General features: G+C 43.9%; 1 protein-coding gene across 2 annotated transcripts in view; it reads right to left on the reverse strand.

Annotated features, from left to right (window-relative positions):
• The window catches only part of LOC125451670 (intermembrane lipid transfer protein VPS13B-like), a 907,633-nt gene that overhangs the window by 878,015 nt on the left and 5,771 nt on the right, over positions 1-23,847 (reverse strand). For both annotated transcript variants that reach the window (XM_048529130.2, XM_048529131.1), the window contains exon 3: positions 18,680-18,823. In XM_048529130.2, the coding sequence (XP_048385087.1) occupies positions 18,680-18,823 (144 nt within the window). The remainder of the gene's footprint in view (positions 1-18,679; positions 18,824-23,847) is intronic.

The following is a 23,847-nucleotide window of genomic DNA, read 5'->3' on the forward strand; positions in this document are numbered from 1 at the left end:
TAAGCAATTGTAGGCAAACATCAAAACATCCACTGCACATAAAAAATTCAAAAGGAAAAATGCCACTCAGAACTTATTCCAATAATTTGCCCACCATGGAGATTAGGCTGAACTGGGCTGTAATTACACTGACTTTCCTTCCTCCCTTGAAACAACGTTACGAAGTTAGCATTCTTCCAGTCTTCTGGCACCACACCCGAGAGCCAGAGAGAACTGGAAAGTGATGGGCAACATCTCTGCTATTTCTTCCCATGTTTCCCCCTTAACAGCCTGGGAAATATTCCATCTGGAACTTGTGATTTATCCATTTTCAAGATTGTTTTGGTCAAGGCAGCATATAGCATATATGATGTTCTGCTTTCTTGGCCCAGCCTAAGAATATGAGATCAAGATAATAAGCTAGAAATGTTTCTAACACTAGCTAGACTGCTCACAATTCTAGTCACAGCATTACACCAGAAACGATAGAGTAGACCATCTCAAGGAATGAATTTTATTTTTAAACAGGGCATAATGGGATAGGTTGGGATTCTTGGAATTGAGGTAGAAGAGAGGAGATTTAATTGAGGTGCATAAATTCATATGATAAAGTGGATAGGAAGGACCTATTCCCATGAGTAGGGAATTCAAATATCCAAGCACAAATTTAAAATAATTGGTAAAAATATGACTGAGCAGATGAGGAAAATGTGTTTTCACACGCAGAAATGTGGGATCTCTGGAACTCACTGCCTAAAAAGGTAAAGGCAAAAACAATTATCAAGCAATAAAAATTCCATAACATACTGCTAATTGGGATTACAAAGAATAGCTCTTTTTCTGCCAGCAAGGGAACAACAGGCTGAATAGACTTCATCTGAACTGTAAATCTATGTTTCATTGTAAAGGCTTGCGTTTACATAAGACCTTCCACAGTCAATGAAGAACTTTTCAAGTGTAGTCATTGTCCAATGTAGAAAATGCTGCAGCCATTTTGTGCTCAGCATATTCACACAAACAGAATCCAGACCACTTCTGAGGAAGGGTCTAGGCCTGAAACATCAACTTTCCTGCTCTTCTGATGCTGCCTGTCATGCTATGTTCATCTAGCTCTACACCTTATTTTCTCAGATTCTCCAGCAATGGCAGTTCCTACTATCTCAGAATCTAGATAATCTGTGTTTGGTGATGTCATTGAAGGATAAACGTTGCTCAGGAACTGGGAAGCATTTCCCAACCCTTATTTAAGCACTTTCTCAGTGTAAACGTAAAGAAGCAAATTGTCGAGAGCATTGTACAGAACATGAGTAAAAACCTGCAAGTGACAAGATGCTGCTGCAGAGAACACAACATTTTATAATATGAAAATTTTAAAAATTCATTCACAGGATGACATTATCACTGGCTAAGCCAGCATTTATTGTCCATCCCTAAATGCCCAGAGGGCAGTTATGAGTCAACCACATTGCTGTGGGTCTGGAGCCACATGTAGACCAGACCAGGCAAGGACATTAGTGAAGCAGATTGGTTTTTCCAACAATCAACAATAGCTATCGTTAGGCTCTTCATTTTAGATTTTTGTTGCTGAATTTAAATTTTACCATCTACTGCGGCAGAATTCAAACCCAGGTCACCAGACATTATCTGGGTCTCTGGATTAACAGTCCAGCAATACAATCACTAGGCCATTGGCTCCCCTAATTCTGAATTTAACTGCTACCACAATACCTGGAATGAAGTTTTTGGATTGGAATTGCTGAACAATAGTGGTCATTTTTGATCAGTGAGATTGCAAACAAACTTCAAAATTACTTTACGACTAATCATAATTTATTAGAGTGCAGAGTGTATCATAAAAATTTATTCTGGAGGCAAACAGAAAATCCAAGCAAAACGTTTAGGCATTTTAACTACTTCCCTTATGATTATTCACTTCACTCAGAAAATCAAATAAGCAAGTTAACTCGATGACAGTGAAAACTGTAAACTCAAAATTACGAAATGACTGCCAGACTACTCGGACCTCTTGGCATCAGGGTAGCCCACAAACCCACCAACACACTAAAACAGCAGCTAATGAACTTAAAAGACCCTCTACAGACAACAAGCAAAACAAACGTCATCTACAAAATACCTTGCAAGAACTGTGGCAAACACTACATTGGACAAACTGGCAGAAAGCTAGCCACCAGGATACATGAACATCACCTAGCCACAAAACGACATGACCCACTATCACTCGTATCCTTACATACAGATGAGGAAGGACACCACTTTGATTGGGACAACACATCCATCCTAGGACAAGCCAAACAGAGACACGCACGAGAATTTCGAGAAGCATGGCATTCCAACCGGAACTCCATCAACAAACACATTGGCTCCAAATCAATCTACCATCCCCTGAGAAAAAGAACAGGAAATGACATCAACACAGGAAATTACATCACCAACCCAAGGAAACCTAACCAGATAAATAGAAAGCGGGACATAACACCAGCGCTTTGTCGGAGGCTCACTGATGATGTTACCTAGAATAGTGACAAAACATCTGGGGACAAACCTTACAGCTCAGTGAACCAGCTAACATCTCAAACACACTAAAGACCCACTCTCTTGTGGACTGAGAGGACGAGAGTGCTGTCTTGGAGATGAAAGGAGGACGTCGGGTTGGCTGTGCACCCTTGCGACCAGTGGATCTTAATGCTGGCTTCGGCCTAACGCTGGTTCAGGGGAGCAGCCAACCTGCAACGATGGCTGCGGCAAGTGCTCGTGCCCCAGGTCAGGGGGTCCGGAACACCATCCGTGTTTCCGTAAAGAAGGTGGATGAAGGTGCACCTGTGGACCGCACCTTCTTCGTGAAGAGGGTCCTGTTGGACTGTTGTGGGTTCGCTGCTGCGGACATTTACTGCCTGCAGGATTTCCCCAGAGGAGGTTTTTACGATGTGACCTTCCGGAGTGCCAAGCTTTGCGAGCGCTTCCTGGAGGTTTTCAAGGAGAAAGGAGGTGAGGGCCCCCTCTCTGTATTGACCGCTGTCCCACTGTTTGTGATGCCAGCACAGAGGAGCCGTATGGTGACTGTACACATGTACAACCCGCATGTGCCAGCAGTTGATGTCCTGACCTTCCTCGGAAGGTATGTGAAGGTGGAAGGGGACCTAAATGACATGGTGGACCCCTTTGGCATCTGGACGAGTAAGAGGCAGGTCAAAGTGACGCTGAGGATGGGCGCAGACGGGAATGTCGCACACCCACCGTCCAGCTTCGCGATCGGCGGGAGCAGGGGCTACCTGACCTATGCAGGGCAACCTAAAGTCTGCCATGCCTGTGGTAGGTCAGGTCACATGGCGGCCGACTGCAAAGTCACCATCTGCAGGAACTGCAGGGAGGAGGGACACCTTGCAAAGGATTGCCCACGAGAGAGAAGCTGCAACCTTTGCGGGGAAGCGGGCCACTTCTATAGGGCATGCCCGCGGCGGGGTACCACCTACGCCCAGGTCGCCGGCAGGGGAAATGCGGGGCCAGCCCCCCAGGAGGAGAGGAAGGCACCAGGGCCCAGCAAGGACCCCACTAATGTGCAGGAGGGCCAGGCCGTGCAGGAGGGCCCAGCCCTGCAGGATGGGCCCGAGGCCAGCAAAGCACCCCTGCAGGCTCCAATCCCCCCCGACAACCCGGAGCCAATGGAGGCGGCGACAGGCGACCCAGGGGAGTGGACTACAGTCCGGAAAGCGAGGAGGAAGGTGCGTCGACGGGCCCAGGAACCGCAACAATCAGGAGGGAAGAGACAGCTACAGGGGGGGCTATAAGAGCTCCTCTGACGAGGAGGATTCGGAGAGGGCCCACCCGAAGCAGAAGTTAAAGGTCTCGAGGGGGAAGGAAAGCAGCATCGCGCTTCCGGGTGACGGGAGGCGTCCTGAGGCTCACTCCGACACCCAGTCAAGTGCCGCTGGAGCACTGGAGGGCCCCCCGGAACTTCCAGGCGGGAAGGAGGAAACAGCACGTCCCCAGCCTGATCCGGAGCCGGACCCTCCTGCCTCCGCACCCCTGACGGGGGGATGCCACCCGGAAGGCAGCACAGACGGTTTCCTGAGCCCAGAGAGCGTCCAGCAGTTAGCCCGGGCAATGGGCATGAAGGGACAGATGGAGGGGCTGGACCTTGGACTTGGGGAGGGTACTGCGGTCACTGCCCACAATGGGGGTACGAATTGCGAGCATTAATGTGCGCAGCGTCAAGTCAACCGCGAGATGTGTGTCCACGTTGGCCTACCTGACCACCATCAAGGCGGACCTCCTGTTTCTGCAGGAGTGCGGGATACCGCACCTCGGCAGGTACGGGAAATGGTCCGGCGCCTGGACCTGTGGGCCTTCGATCTGGTCGGGGGGTAACGACTGTCGCTCCTCGGGCCTGGCTATTCTGCTGCGGGGGCACAACTTCACCATCTCTCAAGTTCAGGAGGTGGTGGGGGGGCGCCTCCTAGTGGCTGACATCACCTACAGGAATGCTCCCCTGAGGCTGATCAACGTGTACGCCCCAGTGGTACGGAGTGAGCGGTTGGACGTCCTGCAGCGGCTTCCACCCCTGCTGGCTACGTCCAGGCCGGTCATCCTAGGCGGAGACTTCAACTGCATCATTGATGCAGATGGAAGATCCGGCGTGGGGACAGCGGGTGGGGGGATTCAACTGGACGTCACGTCCAGATTCCTGATAGGTACGGTGAAGGACGCCAAGCTGCTCGACGTCTTCAGCACCCCTGCAGACGGAGCGCAGCAGAGGTACACCTGGTCGCGGCCAGACGGGTCTATCCGCTCAAGGATAGACTTCCTGTTTGTGTCACGGACGTTCTCGGTCAGATCCACTGGTGTCGAGCCGGTGTTCTTCTCTGACCACTGCCTCCTGTTGGCCGACTGTCACTTACAGGACGACCAGCCGGCCGGCAAGGGGACGTGGAAGCTCAACACGACTCTGTTGACCCCAGAGAACGTCGAGGAGCTTAAGAGGGAGTACACCGGTTGGAGAACCGTGAAACCCCTCTTTGAGTCTCCAGGCGACTGGTGGGAGACGGTGAAGGAGAACATCAGGAGGTTCTTTGTCCTCAAGGGTGTTCAGAAGGCAAGAGAGAGGCGGGGAAAGCTGTCGCGACTCCAGAAAAGGGTGCAGAACCTGCTCCTTCTGCAGTCGATGGGGGTCGATGTCACGGAGGACCTCCGCGAGGTGAGGGGCCAGCAAGCCTCGCTCTTTGCCGCGGAGGCCTCCCGGATAATCTTCCGGTCCAGGGTCCGCTCCGTGGAGCAGGACGAGACGTGCTCGCGTTTCTTCTTTCAGAAGGTGCACAAAGAGAGCTCTGTGCTTAGCCGGCTGAAGGAGGACGACAGCTCGGTGACGTCGTCTCGGCCCGACGTTTTGAGGATCAGCAGATCCTTCTATGCCGGACTGTACGACACGAAGCCCACGGACAGCACGGCCTCCGAGTCGTTCCTGTCGTCTATCACGGAGGTCTTAGACGACGGCACGAGGGAGTGGCTGGACCGGCCGATATCCCTGGACGAGCTGGCCAGAGCCCTCATGTCCTTGCAGAGGAATAGGACTCCCGGAAGCGATGGCTTACCGGTCGAGCTGTATTCTGCTCTATGGGGCCTGGTCGGCCAGGACCTGCTGGAGGTGTACAATAGTGCGCTTCGGGCAGGGGAAATGTGCAAGTCCATGAGGAAGGGCATCATCACCCTCATTTACAAGAGGAAGGGGGAGAGGGAAGAAATTAAGAATTGGCGTCCCATTTCACTTTTGAACGTGGACTACAAAATCCTGGCCAAGGTCATTGCCAACCGGGTCAGGTCTGTCCTGGAGTCGGTGATTCACCCTGACCAAACCTGTGCTGTGCCGGGCAGGAAGATCGCTGAGAGCCTCGCGCTCATCAGGGATACGATCGCCTACGTACAGGACAGGCGGGTGGACACCTGCCTCGTCAGCCTGGACCAGGAGAAGGCCTTCGACAGGGTCTCTCATGCTTACATGAGGGACGTCCTCTCCAAATTGGGGTTCGGGGAGGGCATCTGCAATTGGATCCGGCTGCTCTACGCCAACATCGTTAGCGCAGTCTCGATCAACGGGTGGGAATCAGACAGTTTTCCTGTTAGATCTGGAGTCAGGCAGGGCTGCCCGCTCTCTCCTGCCTTGTTCGTGTGCTGTGTGGAGCCCTTCGCCGCCTCCATCAGGAAGGACGTGAGCCTGAAGGGCGTGACTATCCCAGGCAGCGGAGGCCTTCAGGTCAAGACCTCCCTGTACATGGATGATGTCGCCGTCTTCTGCACCGATTGTCGGTCGGTGAGTAGGCTGTTGGACATCTGCAGCCAGTTTGAACTGGCCTCGGGTGCCAAAGTCAATAGGGGTAAGAGCGAGGTCATGTTCTTCGGGAACTGGGACGACCGCTCCTTCATCCCCTTCACCGTCAGGACAGACTACCTGAAGGTGCTGGGTGTTTGGTTTGGTGGAGCTGGGGCATGCACTAAGACTTGGGAGGAGCGTATCTCCAAATTTAAGCAGAAGCTGGGCAGGTGGACGCTCCGGTCCCTCTCCATCGCGGGTAAGAACCTGGTTGTCAGGTGCGAGGGGCTTTCGGTACTGTTGTATGTGGCGCAGGCCTGGCCTATTACCTGGACCTGCGCCGCTGCGGTCACCCGGGCCATCTTCCACTTCATTTGGGGGTCGAGGATGGACCGGGTCCGCAGAGACACCATGTACAAAGACCTGGGAAATGGGGGAAAGGGCGTACCGAACGCCACCCTCGCCCTGACGGCTACCTTTGTGTGTGGCTGCATCAAGCTGTGCGTAGATCCTCAGTACGCAAACACCAAGTGTCACTACTTACTGAGGTTCTACCTGTCCCCGGTGTTGCGAAGGATGGGCCTGGCCTCGTTGCCGCGGAACGCTCCGAGTAGTTGGACCGTTCCGTACCACCTGTCCTTCGTGGAGAAATTTTTGAAAGGAAACACCTTTGACCACAAGGCCGTCAGGCAGTGGTCAGCACGTAGTATCCTCGAGACCCTTCGGGAAAAGGAGAGGGTGGATCCCGTCGTGTGGTTCCCCACGCAGACTGCCAAAGTCGTTTGGCAGAATGCCTCATCGCCAGAACTTTCAAACAAGCACAAGGACATTGCTTGGCTGGCGGTGAGAGGGGCTCTGCCAGTGAGATCCTTTATGCATGCCCGGAATCTCTGCACCACCGCACGCTGCCCTCGAGGTGGCTGCGGGGGGGACGAGACTGTCGATCACCTCCTACTGGAGTGTGCCTATGCACAGGAGGTCTGGAGGGGGATGCAGTGGTATTTGTCGAGGTTCGTCCCGAGCAGCTCCGTGACACGGGACTCCGTGCTCTACGGGCTGTTTCCGGGGACGCACACCGAGACCAACATCAGCTGCGCCTGGAGGACCATCAATGCGGTGAAAGACGCTCTTTGGTCTGCCCGCAACTTGCTGGTCTGCCAGCTGAAAGAACTGCCCCCGACCGAGTGTTGCAGACTGGCGCACTCCAAGGTCCAGGGCTACGTGCTGTGGGACGCACTAAAGCTTGGGGCAGCCGCCGCCAAGGCGCGGTGGGGAAAGACCACCGTATGAGCCCCCTCGTCCAGAAAAGGGAAAAGAATCCTATCTGGTAACTGGGCCCAGCTGGTGCCTTCCCCAACTGGTCAGGGGGCAAACTGGGACTGTGCGGGGTGACGACTGCCGGGGCGGCTTCTTTGCTTTGTTTTTTTTTCTCTGTTTTGTTTTTTTTTCCCTTTAGTTGGTGTACGTACCCCCGGGTAACCTGGAGTGGCTTGCATGACTGGGTAGGTGTATAAATGTTTTATTTTTTGTACATTCTATGAATAAAGTATATTTTTTCAAATAAAAAAAAAGGTGACGAAACGTCTGAAAGTGAACCTTCCAGCTCAGCGAGCAAACTCACTTCCAGAACTCAAAATTACAACTGATCTAAATCCATACCAGGAACAAACACTACGCATTTTAACCTGATTAGTTAAACTTCTGAATAATGCAGTTTAAAAAGAAAACCTCAGTGAAGTCACCAATCCAGCAAACAAAGCACAGCTGACCTGCACCTTAGGCTTGTCACAAATTAACAATTTCTGTGTTTGTACATGACCGTGAATAACAGCAAGAAATTGGATTAAAGACCACAAGAATTAGTCTATTCAATAAGCTTTTAAAAATTCAATTCAGCCAGTCAATCTTTATCCTGATTTACTCCATCTTCAAATGCTGTAACATCATTTGTAGATTTTCTCTATCCGAGTGCAAATGTTAACTGTTCTGTACATCAACAGAAATTAAGGAAATCATCGGAGATCCATAAATTCATTGGATTCATGTATCTGCCTGCTATCATATCTAGTTTCTCCTCAACAACATAAGCAACTCAGTCCAATCACTGAATTTCATGATGTAGAATATAACCAATGACTTATAACAAAAGTTGAATCACTGGAGCTTAGAAGAATAAGGTGGCTTGAACATACAAGACCCTGAGGAGCCTTCAAATGGTCAATGTGGACAGGATGTTTCTTTTTGTGAGAGAATCGAGAAATGAGGTCATTATTTCAAAATAAGGGATGAGACAATTGAGAGAGATGAAGTGAACATCTTTCACAGGGCACCAAGCATCTTTGGAAGTCTATTCCTGAGAAGTTGATGGAAGTAGAACATTTTTTAAGGTAAAATGAAACAGATTCTTCATTAGCAAGACAGCAAAAGGATATCAGGGTAGGAGGAAACACAAATTGGAGGTTACAGCAGTGAATTGTTAAATGGTGGACAAAGTTTGAGGGCCAACTAGCTTATACCTGTTCATTGTTAGCATGTTTTCAGTCTAACTTTAAATAAATTCAGTTTTACAATTCTGTAAAATACAGAAGGGAAGGTCAACTTAAGCTTATATTTTTCAAGAAAGAAAGAACCCAACTCTCCATGACTGTCACAACTAAGGACTTTTACACTGTGTAACCTTCTACGGCCCTGTTATGAATGTTTCCAATGGCCTCCACATCTCCATTATGTGAACACTCCAAAACAGTATACTGGATGAGGGTAAGCATGGTATCTTACAAGGAAGCGTGGTGTTGTTTCTTTTACATTGCTTCATCCTTACTGTACATTGCAGAATTAAATTAGCCTTTACTGTAGGGTAAAAGCATGAACTCCATGAATACTTTTTTAATCCAAAAGCAAATTATGTGAATGCTGGAAATCATAGAACATGGAACATAGAACATTACAGCACAGTACAGGCCCTTCGGCCCTCGATGTTGTGCTGACCTGCCATACCAATCTGAAGCCCATCTAACCTACACTATTGCATGTACATCCATTTGCTTGTCCAATGACAACTTAAAGTTGGCGAATCTACTACCGTTGCAGGCAAAGCATTCCATTCCCTTACTACTCTCTGAGTAAAGAAACTACCTCTGACATCTGTCCTATATCTTTCACCCCTCAATTTAAAGCTATGCCCCCTTGTGCACGCCGTCACCATCCTAGGAAAAAGGCTCTCCCTATCCACCCTATCTAACCCTCTGATTATCTTCTATGTCTCAATTAAGTCACCTCTCAACCTTCTTCTCCTCTAATGAAAACAGCCTCAAGTCCCTCAGCCTTTCCTTGTAAGACCTTTCCTCCATACCAGGCAACATCCTAGTAAATCTCCTCTGCACCCTTTCCAAAGCTTCCACAGCCTTCTTATAATGCGGTGACCAGAACTGTACACAATACTCCAAGTGCGGCCGCACCAGAGTTTTGTACAGCTTCACCATAACCTTTTGGTTCCAGAACTCAATCCCTCTATTAATAAACGCTAAAACACTGTATGCCTTCTTAACAGCCCCGTCAACCTGGGTGGCAACTTTCAAGGATCTGTGTACATGGACACCGAGATCTCTCTGCTCATCTACACTACTAAGAATCTTACCATTAGCCCTGTACTTTGCCTTCTGGTTACTCCTACCAAAGTGCATCACCTCACACTTGTCTGCATTAAACTCCATTTGCCACCTCTCAGCCCAGCTCTGCAGCTTATCTATGTCTCTCTGCAACCTACAGCATCCTTCGTCACTATCCACAACTCCATCGACCTTAGTGTCATCTGCAAATTTACTAACCCATCCTTCTACGCCCTCATCCAGGTCATTTATAAAAATGACAAACAGCAGTAGACCCAACACCGACCATCTGCAAAACAAAACGCAAAAGTCCAGGTTTTCCAATAGCCAAATAATCGTTTGGAGTCGTCCAAATGTCTGTATTTAAATCAAAGAACTCAATGAGTTCCTCTGCAGTTTAGCAAATTGTCAGGAAAAGTTAGACTATTAAACGTTTAGTCTAGCTTCCATGTAATGATTTAACTGATTCACAAACTTGCCTCACACATCCTCAACTATACCCACTAAACATCTTTCTCCCACCTCAACCGTGATGTGGTACTCACCACATCTCCTTGGGACCTGATACATAACTACTCTCCATCCTCACTTCCTCAGATAAGGAAGCCAAAACTGCACACAATATCCCAGTGGTGGTCTCACGAAGACCGTGTGCAAGTGAAGCAAGATGTCCTTGCTCCCATACTCAAATCCTCTTACTATGAAGGCCAGTGTGCCATTTGCCTTCTTTGCCACCTACCGCACCTGCATGCCTGCCTTCAGTGACTGGTGCACAAGGACACCTAGGTCTTGTTCCACACCCACTCATTCTCAATTTATCGCCATTCAACTAATGATCAACCTTCCTGTTTTTACTACCAAGCTGGATAACCTCAAAATTTACCCACATAATATTGCATCTGCACACATTTGCCCCTCTCTCAATTTGCCTAAGTTACAAATGAAGTATCTCTGCATCCTCCTCACAGTTCAACTTCCCACCCAGCTTTGTGTCATTGAGAAATTATATTCAGTTCCCTCATGTAAATCATGAATGTGCATTGCGAACAGCTACGGTTCAAACAGATCCCTGCACTACCCCACAGGTCACTGGCTGCTACTAGAAAAGTAACCCATTTATTCCTACTCAATTTCCAATTCTCTATCCACATCAGTACGCCGTCCCAATCCCATGTGCATTAATATTGCATGATTACCTCTCTAAATATTGAATATTGAAAACCTTCTGAAAGTTCAAGTAAACCACACGTACTGGTTCTCCTGTATCAAGTTTACTCATTATGTCCTCAAAAAACTCCAGTAGATTTGTAGAGCATGATTTCCCTTTTGTAAATTCATGCTGACACTGTTCAACTCTGTCACTGTTTCCAAATGCTCTGATATTAAATCTTTTATCACTCCAGCATTTTCCTTAATACCAGTCTATAATTTCCCACTTTTTCACTACCTTCTTTCTTATTATACATACGTATCTCATGCTTGTTTGTATCCGCCACATCCAGGTGGTACAGAACAGATTCTTCCTGTACAAATTGTTTCTTTGCCAACTACCTTAAATGACAACAGTTTCTCGCCATCTGCACTGCCCTTGTTATTTTGAATGCCTCTTTTAAATCTCCTCTCAACTTTCTCTTCTCCAATGAAAAGTCACAACTGCTCCAAACCTTGTTGTTAAGTGGAAGGTTTCGATTCCTTAGGACCATCTTGTGAAATGTCTCTGCAAAAGATATAGAAGTCTTCAAGCTGCATCCCAGGATTACTTATGTTGTCTCTTAACCCATTTTATTCCACTCATGAAGTGCAAATGATCCCTACCTACATCCATCAGTCGACACTACAGCCCAAAGTTATACTGACAACACAAGTCAATTGCATATAGACAAACAGATAAAAAGGTTGTCATAATTACATCCCTCGAGAAAAAGGAAAATGAATCAACTCTTCTATTTTCAGCAAGGAATACAGAAAACATCCTGTGCCCGAGCATCCTCAATGCATCCCATACAAGGAGAGTTGATTCATCAGCCGAGGGGAAAAGGAGGGACATTGTAATGAATAGGAAGTATTCTTGTCCACGTTTGATCTGATGCCACAAGACCTCATGGACTCCAGAGTCAATGTTGAGGGCAACTCTCTCTTGATTGTATACCACACAATGCTGTCAGCTTTGGTGGGTCTGGCCTGATAGTGGAACAGGGCATCCCCAGGGATGGCAATGGTCATATCTGGGACATTACCCAGGAGGTCTGATTCTGCAAGAATGACTATGTCAGGATGACAATCAACAAATCTGTGGGGAAGGTCTCCAAATTTTGTCACCAGATGTTTGTAAGGGCAACCCTCTTGGGATCAGCAAGGTTGAATGTACTAATACCACATCCAGTGCTCGGTCAATGTTGATCTGATTGTCAGGTTTTATTCTTTGAATCAGATTTTGCAGTAATTAGACAAAACTCAGGGGCTTAGAACATAGAAAAGTACAGCAGAGTACAGGCCCTTCGGCCCACGATGTTGTGCCATGGAATAATCCTAATCCAAAAATAAAATAACCTAACCTACATTCCCCTCAATTCGCTGCTGTCCATGTGCATGTCCAGCAGTCGCTTAAATGTCACTAATGACTCTGCTTCCACAACTACGACTGGCAAACTATTCCATGCACTCAACTCTCTGTGTGAAGAACCTTCCTCTGACATCTCCTCTATACCTTCCTCCTAACACCTTAAAACTATGACCCCGTGTGGCAGTCAATCCTGCCCTGGGGAAAAGTTATTCACATTATTACCACAGACTGTAAACAATAGAAGCCCAGGCAATGATCCCTGCAGCACTCTGCTAGTTTACTAACCTGAAATCTATCAATATATCCCACTGGTTCATGTTAGTTGGCTAATCTTCTATTCATGTTAATCTATCATTAGCTCTTACCTTGTATGTGACATCTCATCAAAAGACTTTTGGAAATTCAAATACACTACAGTGAAGAAGTCCTCTTTGTCAACCCCACTGCTGAATCCTTGAAGAGCTCTAATAAACTTGTCAAAATCATTGGCCTTTTTCTAGGAATTCTGCCACTACATCCTAAGTACTGGTTTCTAGTATTTTCTCAATAACCAATATCATCCATACTATCCTATAGTTCCTGCTTTTTGACCACCTCCTTTCTTGAAGGTATGTATTGCATTAGTGACTTTCCAATCTACTAGGGCATTTACACTAGGGAATTTCAGCAGGTTACAACTGACATGTTCACCATTTCTGTAACCACTGTAGAATGTAAGGCGGCAGGTCCGGTGGCCCTCTCAGCCTTCTGTCCCATTAGTTTTCCCAATTTTTTTCTCTTCAGTATTATTTAAATTGCCCTCCTTTGCTTTTCAATTCCATCACAATTTTTCAATTAAAGGAACTGGAAGCAATAATGTTGTAAACGCTTGAACAACCTTCCTTTTAGAAATAGTATTTTGATGTTACTGTAAATGTATTATCATTCATTTTGAAAGAAGTTTTATTTAGCTGAATACAGTAATGTTTGATGCTTGCTTAATTATTGCCTACAACAACATCACGAAGGCGATGTGTACAACTATTTATCTGCATGATAAACTAGCTCTATTTAGATTCTAAAATAGTTAACTGCTTCCTTGCTACAACTGATAGGTCATTACAGCACTTCTTTTTTGAAAGAATATCACTGATCACATTTGCCCCATACCATCTTCGATCTAAACCTTGTAATATTCACTTCATATTTCTCCGATACTCTCCCTGTTTGGTTTGGCTATTTCAGAAAGCATTTAAGAGTCAACTATTTTGCTACACTCATGTGTAAGTGAGCTCACATGAGGATGGCAAATTTTACTTTCTTAAAAGAACATTAGTGTAGCAGAGACAGCAAAAACTGCAGATGCTAGAGTCACAGACAGCACAGAATGGAGCTGAAGGAACACAGTAGATAAGGCAGCATCAGATGAGCTGGAAAGTTGATGTTGCAGGTTGGGACTCTTCTTCAGATTGGAGTCCTTTGGGACTGATCCAGTTCCATAGACAGGTACTGAGAAAGGAGAGGCTGTAGTACCGGGTTTGCTTGAGTATGTGGTCGAAGAGTTTCAGGGCAGAGGACATTACCAGAGGGGAGCAGATTGTTTTTAAGACAATGGGCGATAGTTTCCCAGTTACCATTAACAAAGCTGAAAATTCAAGGTTCACTAAATTAATTCATATTTCACCATCTGCTGTGCTGATGTTGAAGTCCAAATCCCTACTGTATTGGCCGAGGTCTCTATATTACTCATTCAGTGATAATACCTTTGTGCTATTGCCTGTTGAAAGTGGCTTTCCAATAAATAATTTTCAAATCTTATATTTTATATTGTATCTCCTTATAAAACACATTGCTCAGCATAGCCAACACTAATTTGCATTAGCGTCACTTTCAAACTATATCTAATGAAAATGATTGAACATTTTGTATGATTAACATTGAAAAAAAACAAAAACCAAGGTAAGTAGAATGCATAAAAGCATTTCATGCAGATTTGGTGTGCCTCATTCAGACTTCAAACTTAACTGTAAAAACTCATAGAGAGGGACATGAGGTATAAGTGAAAGATGCAGTAACACTTTCAAATTCTCCCCAGTGTCCTAACCATCATATATACTCCTGAGACAACATGAAAACAAATTAGCTAGTATGATCTAATTGATATTTTTAAGCTCTTGATGTTCATAAATCAGCTACTGGATTTCAAACATCACAACACTACCTATATTTTCCTTAATTCACTGAAAAGCATCTTGAATGTCTTAAAGCATACAAGTCACAACATAAATACATATCTTCTCTTAACTGTAACTTGATCATTACAACCTGCAGTCTGCAACAAACTTATGGGCACAGCCCTTTCAACCTAGATGATGTGCTTACTTTGGGACTTGAACCCACCACCTTCTGACTGAGAGGTGATTCAGAATCACTGGTGCCACAAACCTAAAAGCTACACCAATAGCATAACGGACTATTAACAGTAAATTATCATTTTGATTTCAGTATTTGAAGATGTACAGTAGGTTGAAATCTCAAACTGAAAGCCTACTTGAATCAATTTAATCGCTGATAATGATTTACGTACAAACTTGATCAAGTACAAATTTTCATTAAAAATAATCTGCAGATTTTTAGAAATCTTCAGATAACTAATTTTGAGGGGCGGGGTTACAATTTTGTTCCATCACTCCTAAAAGTCAGGATTAAAGCAATCAGATTAAAGGAATATTCTCTCCTCTACAGGAATATTATGAATATTGTCAGTCCTAACACAAGCAACAATGCCTCAGCACAAAAGTGTTCACACTTCCTGACAAATTCGCAAAGGGAGGCTATTAAAATTACTGGTTTAGAAGGTGGAAAAATTAACACAATGGCATCATCATCTAAAGTTGACACTTTCTGCATATTGTTGGAGCAACTTTACAGGAATTGTATCTACATCTGGACCATGCTATACTTGACCCCAAAATTATTTTACTTTAGGCACAAAGTGTCAATATCAAATCTTCCTTCACTAGGTCTAATAACCCTCACTTTTCATCACCTCTTTGTAACATTGCACGCTCAGTATTCACACACACATAAACCACATGCTGTCACTCCTACAATCGTCAAAATACAAAGTTGTCTTTCCTATATTATTCAATAGGCATTAACAACAAAATTGACAATTCAGTCAAGGGATAAGTATCTTCAAGGAGGTTCTGTCTCAGACAAAGAGAACACCAGGTTCAGCAGGAAAGAGGCCAGCTCTGGAGCAGAAGAAAAACAATTTAAAAATTGGGTTCTGAAATATTTTAAATAAAAAGGAAAAAAATGGGATTGCACAAAATACTTGAACCTCAAGTTTGAGGTAAAAAAAACTAACAGATTCCTTCCCATAAAAGGCAGTTGTATTGTGGGGTGCTGGAGGGGGAGGGGAATGGTGACGAGGGGGAGAAAGAGGAAAGAAGTCAAACTTCAGTAAGACCCAGCCATTAGCCTCTGGGGATCTACATTCCACTGGATAATTTGTCCAAACGTCACAAGCAATTTTCCAAACTCAAATGTTAACCAAGAGGTTTAAAACATCTGTAACAAATACTTGTTTTTAGAGTTTTCTACTTCATTGACCTTTGATCCAACACTGTATGCAGCACTAAATTCAAGTTCAAATTTTCCTCCAAGTAGGAAACCTGATCTTTATGCCAGTAGCCATCTGCATGGTACAAGATCAAACGTTGGTTCTGTAATGTTCAAAGTCATATGTTCCAAATCTACTTCTGCTGCCTGTATATTTATCTATAATTGGCTTCACCAAAAATGGCCTTCTCTTGGGACATCTGGCCTTGAAACATTCACCTTTACACTGAAGTACACAGTATCCCAAAAGGGTTCTTTTTATGCAAAAAAATGTTTTCCAGCAGTCCCAACTACACGGGTGGCATGCTATCTCCAAAATGCACCACTTATAGAAAAATCCAAGGGTCAAATTATAAACATTTGAAAAAAGGTGCACAAATTCATTGTAGTTTCATTTGGTTTTACATTATATACAATGGTATTTCAAATTTCCATTTTAAAAAATTAAGTTAGTGGTAACATAGGATCTTCAAGCACAACCGAACCTAACATCCAGCTCTGAACAAATTCAACAGATTTTTAAAACAATGTAAATAATATTTCATGTGCTTATTAAGAAATCAACAGCCAAGCAATTAGAAAACTGCTGAAAAACAGTAATTTCAAATAATAAGTTTTACAAGCACAGTATTTGGTGAAAATTAATTCCCTACAATTATGATTTTCCACAGTTCCAATACATTTACTTCTTATAATGAGTTTGCATTTATCAAGTGAAAAGTTCAAGATAATATCTCTGAATTTCTCTTCTTGATTTGGAACAATGACCACCTGCTTGATAGAAGTGAGACTACATTTGATCATTTGCACCGTGAGGACGTTATAGGAAAGAAATATATAATGGGGTAAGAGGCATATTTCAAAATATTTTCCCATGTTGACCAAAGTCATGAGTTAATGCTGAAATTTCTAGTTCAGTGAATATTCCTTTCCTACAAATTCTTCAAAATTGGAGCTCATTACCATATTGCTTTTTTTTTCTGCAACTATTTCTAACACTGTAATCACGCCTGCTATTGGAAATTAAATAGAACTGGGCAGAACAATAAGAAATTACAATATAGAAACCAGTCATTTAGTTCAGCCAGTCCATTTTGATATTTATCTTACATACAAACAGGAGAGAGAGGCAATGGCCAAGTGGTATTATCAGTAGACTGTTAATCCAAAGACCCAGATACAGTTCTGGAGACCTAAGTTCAAATCCCACCATGGCAGATGGTGGAATATGAATTCAATAAAAAATATTTGTAACTAACAGACCAATGATGACCGTGAATACAATGTTGATTGTCAGGAAAAAGCCATCTGGTTCACTAATGTCCTTTAGGGAAGGAAACTGCCATCCTTACCTGGTCTGGCCTACTACATCTGACTCCAGAATCATAGCAATGTGGTTGACTCTGAACTGCCCTCTGGGCAATTAGGGATGGGCAATGAATGCTGCCCAGTCAGTGATGCCCTCATCCCACGGAAGAATAAAGAAAAAACACAAATTGAATTGCATGTTTCTGCCCCATTCCAATATCAGTCCATCAACTAGAATGGAGACATAAACGCTAACATTGTCTCTGATTCAGTCCCAACTTCATTCATATAGCCTTTACAAACACATCGTATAGCATAATTCAGCTCCAACTTTAGTCTTATTGAAAATGTTACATACTGTAGATTCAATGTTATTTCTTATCCAAAATATACCATACCTCTTCCCAAAGAATCCAGTATGTCATGAGATATCATCAGCTCACTGCTTTGGAAGCCTTGTGAGTTTGATCTCTCAATTCCCATTTCTCACCCATATCACCCTTCTTGCAACAATTGAAGGAGTAATTACCTTGGTTAACCAAAATCTACTGCCTCACATTTGATGAAAATGAATTTCATCTGCCACTTTTTTGCCACCTACTAATTTATAGCCTGCACCTATTACAGGTGTTGAAATAACTTCACAGAAACCAGTATCACATCAGCAAGGCACCCTTTACATACAAGCGCAGAATCCTTGACACTGATCCAGATCCCTCAGGGCCATCTCTTGCGGAGAACAGGATGACTAACATTCCTGTTATAATCTGTCAGCCAAAGCTCCCTGATTGAACCAGATAAAAGCCCCAAACAGGGAATTCTCATCGTTCTTGAATGTCATGTACTGTTCCATACTGAATGTCATCCTCCAGCCACATCTCTATAATGGCTACCAAATTATGCACTAACTTCATGAGTTTTGTTTCAAATGTGACGTGCATTCAGACACAGAATCTTTAATTTTGTCCATTTTTTGTAATCTCTGGCCTCACCTGTTGATTTACATTTAAGATTTATGCTCTCTATCCTATTGTCACTGTCTGTTCATCATTTCCAATGTTGATGCTTTTCTTCCAGCTCTCCCTTAGCTCTTTGATTTATCACATCTTCCTAAATTCAAACTTCAATTGAAGGCAGTTCCTGATTCCTATCCATACATACAAATTAGTCTTCAAACTGCCACTACACACAAAACACAATTTCCTCTTAAAAGAGTTCAGGAGTTACAAGAATTTTTACATGTTTTGATAAACTGCAGACATCAACAAAAACAAAGAATCAAAGTTAACTCACATGTACATCATCCTTAAGCTTCAGGATACATTCCATAGTGTTTATGGTAATAACAACAGGTTCAGAGCCCAACTTCGTCCATGGCACATGAATCCTTAACTCATGAATGTGTCCACTCAAGAAAGTGAATGGCAATTTTAGCTCCTGAAAATAACAATAAGATTAAAATTAAACTCACTGTGATGTTTACTGAGAAGTAATGTTTTCATTGTGTAGATGTTTCGTCAGAAATAACCTGCTTACTGACATTTAGAATCATTGAGCCTAACAGCATAGAAACAGATCCTTCGGTCCAACTCGTCCAAGACAACCAAAAAAGTGTCCAAAACTAAACTAGCCCCACTTTCCTGCATTTGGCTCATATCCCTGTAAACCTTTTCTATTCATGTACCTATTCAATGTCTTTTAAATGTTGTAACTATGCCTGAATTTACCACTTCATTTCACATAGGAACCCTCAAGGTGAAAAGATTGCCCCTCAGGTCCCTTTTAAATCTTTCTCCTTTCACCCTAAAAATATTACTCTTAGTTTTGAACTCACCAACCCTAGGAAAATATTCCTTCCTATTCAGCTTACCATGCCCCTGATGATTTTATGAATCTCTATATTCCCATCCCTCAACATCCCATGCTCCAGTGAAAAAAGTCCCAGCCTATCCAGCCCTTCCTTATAACTCAAGCCCTCCAGATCCGGTAACATCCTGGTAAATCTTTTCTGAACCCTGCCAAATTTAATAATGCCCTTCCTGCAGCAGGGTGACTAGAACTGCACGCAGTACTTCAAAAATGGCTTTATCAATGTCCTACACAACCACGCCACCCAGCTCCTGACCTCATACAACTTTGGTCCATGTATGAAATAAAGGAACTGATTCCCAAATGGCAAGGGAAAATGAGTGGCCTTGACACCAAGGCTGCATTTGATAGAGTATGGCATCAAGAAACTGTTGCTAAACTGGAGTCAATGATCAATAAGGAAAAACTGTCTACTGGCTGGGTTCACACCTAGCACGAAGGAATATTAAACAAATATAGAAAATGCTGGAGAAACTCAGCAGGTCTGACAGCATCTGTGGAGAGAAATATAGTTCACATTTCAAGTTCAGTACGACTCTTCTAGAGTTTCAAGCAGTATTTTTTAGACGCAATTGAACAAGATTCCTGCTCATCGAAAAGTTTATTTTTGGGGGGAGTGCGGTGAAGCTAGTGGCCTGCACATAAGCTGATATTGTGCCTGAGAGTTGCAGTTTCCAGATCCAAGGGAGCACAGGCCCACAGGGACAGTGAACTACCAGAATGTACACAGTCATTCAGCAGTCCATAATGAAGCAGTTTGAAGGAATTTCAAAGCCAGTCTTCCAAAAAGGATTTAGAAAATCTAAGGAAATTTGATGACCCACATATTGCTAACGTCTGATCGGGGATTGCTGACAAATACATGGCGTCTGTCTTAGCCACATTTGTTGTTTCATGTGCTTCATGGCATATTAATCAACATTTTGTCTGTTACCCATATTTACCTCATGTTAATTCAGAATGTTAGCCACAAGTTGTATAAATTTCAGATTGCATTACAGATCTAATTTTGTACAGTAAAATTTTTTATTGCTCAAAACCATACAGAGGGGTCATAAGTTAGTGAACTTCTAGTGGAGCTGGAGCAGTGACAGTGCAGACTGAAAAGGTGGTAGAGAGATTAACTTCTAATGAGTGCGGTGTGAAAGTCAGTCCCTTGGACTTTCAACTAAGGCAGCAAGGTTACATTTGGACAATCATTCAACATGCCTCACAGGCACTCAGGATTATGTCAAAGGTTCAACTAAAGGAATTGTGGGTTCGGCCAGAAGTGACTCAAACACTAGAGGGTCATCAAAAATGTGGAAGAAAAAGCAGAATCAGGCAGAATAGAGTTAAAATAAAATGGGAAAGGTGGCCAACGGTGGCCAACAAGGGGAATTAGGGATAGTAATAGATCCGAGAATGGGGCATACAACATAGTCAAAGAAAGCAGCAGATCTGAGTACTGGGAGCAGCTAAGGTTTCAGCAAAGGAGGATAAAGAGGGGGAATATAGAATGAGAGTAAGCCACCAGGAACATACACGCGAATCACGAAAGATATGTGAAAAGAAAAACAATTATATAAAACAAGTGCAAATCCCTTACAGTCAGATACGGAGAGGGGGGTGGGGGGGGGGGAAGTATAACAGAGAAGAAAGGGACGACAGACCAAGTAAATTCATATTTTGGTTCTGTCTTTGTAAAGGAGAAACATCATTAATGTCCCAAAATGTTGCAGAACGCATTATCTAGTGAGAGGGAGAAACTGAGGGAAATCAATATTTTATTGTATTATACATTAAGAGGGAAATAGAGTTGGGGAAATTGATGGGATTAAAGGCCAATAAATCCCCAGAGCCCAATAATCTACTTTCTAGAGTACTTGCGGAAGTGGCCCTAAAATTAGTGGTCAACTTTCAAGATTCTACAGGCTTTGGAAGGTTCCTATGGATTGGAGGGTGGCTAATGTAACCCATTACTCACAAAAAGGAATCATACTCCTGTTAGCCTGACATTGGTTGTAGGAAATATCCTTGAGTCCATTGTAGAAGATTTAACAGTAAAGCACTGGAAAACAGAATCAGACAGTTTCAGCATGGGTTCAGGAATGGAAAATCACGATTAACTAAACTACTGAAACATTTCAAGAATGTAACAGAGTTGATAAGGGACAGTCAGTGGATGTGGTTTACTTCGACTTTCAGAAGGCTTTTAATAAGTTTGCACGTAAGAAACCAGCATGCAAAATTGAAGTCCATGATTTTGGAGATGGTGTACTGTTATGGGTAGTGAACTGGTTGGCAGGCAGGAAACATATAATAGGAATAAATAGATTTTCTTCCAAGTGATAGCCAGTGACTAGTGAGATAGCAGAAGGATCACTGCTTGGACCTCAGCAATTCACTATATATGCTGATGATTTAGGTGGGGGAAGTAAATGTAATATCTCCAAGTTTACAGACAGCACAAAGCTGGGTGAGAGGGTGAACTGTGAGGAGTATACAAAGATGCATCAGTGAGTGAGCAAATACAAAGCAGATAAAGTAGCATGTGGATAAATATGAGATATGATAGCAAAAACAGGAAGGCAGATTATCTCAATGGCACAGATTGGGAAAGAATGACATGCAACAAAATCATCGTGTCTTTGTGAACAAATCGCTGAAAGTAAGCAGGTGCAGCAGTTGGTGAAGAAGGTAAATAGTTTGTTGGCCTTCATAATGAGAGGATTCAAATATAGTACAAGGGGTGTATTGCTGCAATTCTCGAGAGCCTTGGTGTGACCACTCCTAGAGTATTGTGGTTTCTGGTCTTCCTATCTTAAGACTGATGTTCTGACGATGGACAGAGTACAATGAAGCTGTGCCAGACTGATACCTAGGAGACGGGGACTGGCAGATGGAGAGTGACTGGATTGGCTAAGACTGTATTCACTGGCATTTAGAAGACTGAGGGCAACACCACCGAAACCTATAAAATTTTAACAGAATTAACAGGTTAAATGCAGTAAAAATGTTCCCGATGATAGGGGCAGCCACAACTGTGTTACAGTTTAAGGATATGGGATAGGCCACTGACAACTGAGATAAGGAGAAACTTGTTCACCGAGAGAGTAGTGAGCCTGTAGAACACTCTGCCTCAGAAAGTGGTTGAGGCCAAAACATTGAATGTTTCAATAAGGGGTCAGCTATGGTTCTTTGGACTAAAAGGATCAAACGGTATAAATAGAGATAACAAAGTGTAGAGCTGGATGAACACAGCAGGCCAAGCAGCATCTTAGGAGCACGAAAGCTGATGTTTCAGGCCTAGGCCCTTCATCAGAAAAGGTCCGGAGGGAGGAAGGTAACTTCTTCAGGTTAGGCATCCCTGGAAGAGGCTTCGCAGTGAGGTTAAAATTGCATCAGAGACAATGGGAACTGCAGATGCTGGAGAATCCGAGATAACAAAGTGTGAACCTGGATGAACACAGCAGGCCAAGCAGCATCTTAGGCACGAAAGCTGATGTTCCGGGCCTGACCCTTCATCAGAAAAGGGATAAGTAGATAGTTGGAACAGGGTACGGAGTTTGATGACCAGCCAAGATTAGGCTCAAGTGGGCCCAATGGCCCACTTCTGTTCCTATTTTCTGCGTCAGAAGGAAATATTTGTGTCAAAAGGAGAACAAAAAAGGAGGGTCAATGACCAGCTGATCAAATGAAATAAGGCTGCGTCAGTTACTGTGCAGCATTATCTTACTGCCGTGGGTGGCGCATCATATCAAGGCTTCAAACAAGTGAGAAACAATGCCTCAATTAAAGCAACTCCTGCAAATATAAGGGCCACAACATCACTGCAACTTCCGGAGGGCTCATTTACACTCAGATCTAGAAGCTCCGGTGTGCTTGAATGGGCACCAGGAAAACCAACACTGATGCTTTCACCAGGACTTGTGAATAATTCCCCCAGCACCATTGATTTCTCTACTCCTACCAAGTGTTAATGTTGATTAATTTAAGGTTGCTCCCACGAAACGTAAAGCCAGTTAGTATACTCAGTACCTTGAGTATAGGTGTTGGGAGGTCACATTGTAGCTGTACAGGACATTGGGTAAGGTGGGTAGCAGATTGATGAAGGCTAGTACAACAACAACACTTAAAAGGCATCTGGAAGGTACATGAAAAGGAAGAGTTTAACAGTGATATGGGTCAAATGCTGGCAAATTGGACTAGATTAATTTAGGATATCTGGTCATTATGGATGAGTTGGACGAAAGGGTCTGTTTCCGTGCTTTACAACGCTATGACTCAACAATCACTGCCTTTTGAATCAACAGAAATGTGAACATCTTCCAGTTCCTCCAACATCCCTTTACGCCTCACACACCTAGCTGCACTTGATCCAGCTTCTCAATCCCACCAATGTCAGAGAGTAAAAGGGGAGGCGATGGTCTATCACTGAATTGTTAATCTAGAGACCATGATAACATTCTTGGGCTCAGGTTCAAATCTCACCACAGCAGATGGGGGAAGTTTGAATTCAATGAATTAAGAATCTAATGATGATTATGAATCCATTGTCGATTGTTGGAAAAACCCATCTGGTTCACTGATGTGCTTTAGGGAAGGAAACT

Source organism: Stegostoma tigrinum, chromosome 5 (assembly GCF_030684315.1).
Source record: "Stegostoma tigrinum isolate sSteTig4 chromosome 5, sSteTig4.hap1, whole genome shotgun sequence".
In the NCBI taxonomy this organism is placed as follows: domain Eukaryota; kingdom Metazoa; phylum Chordata; class Chondrichthyes; order Orectolobiformes; family Stegostomatidae; genus Stegostoma; species Stegostoma tigrinum.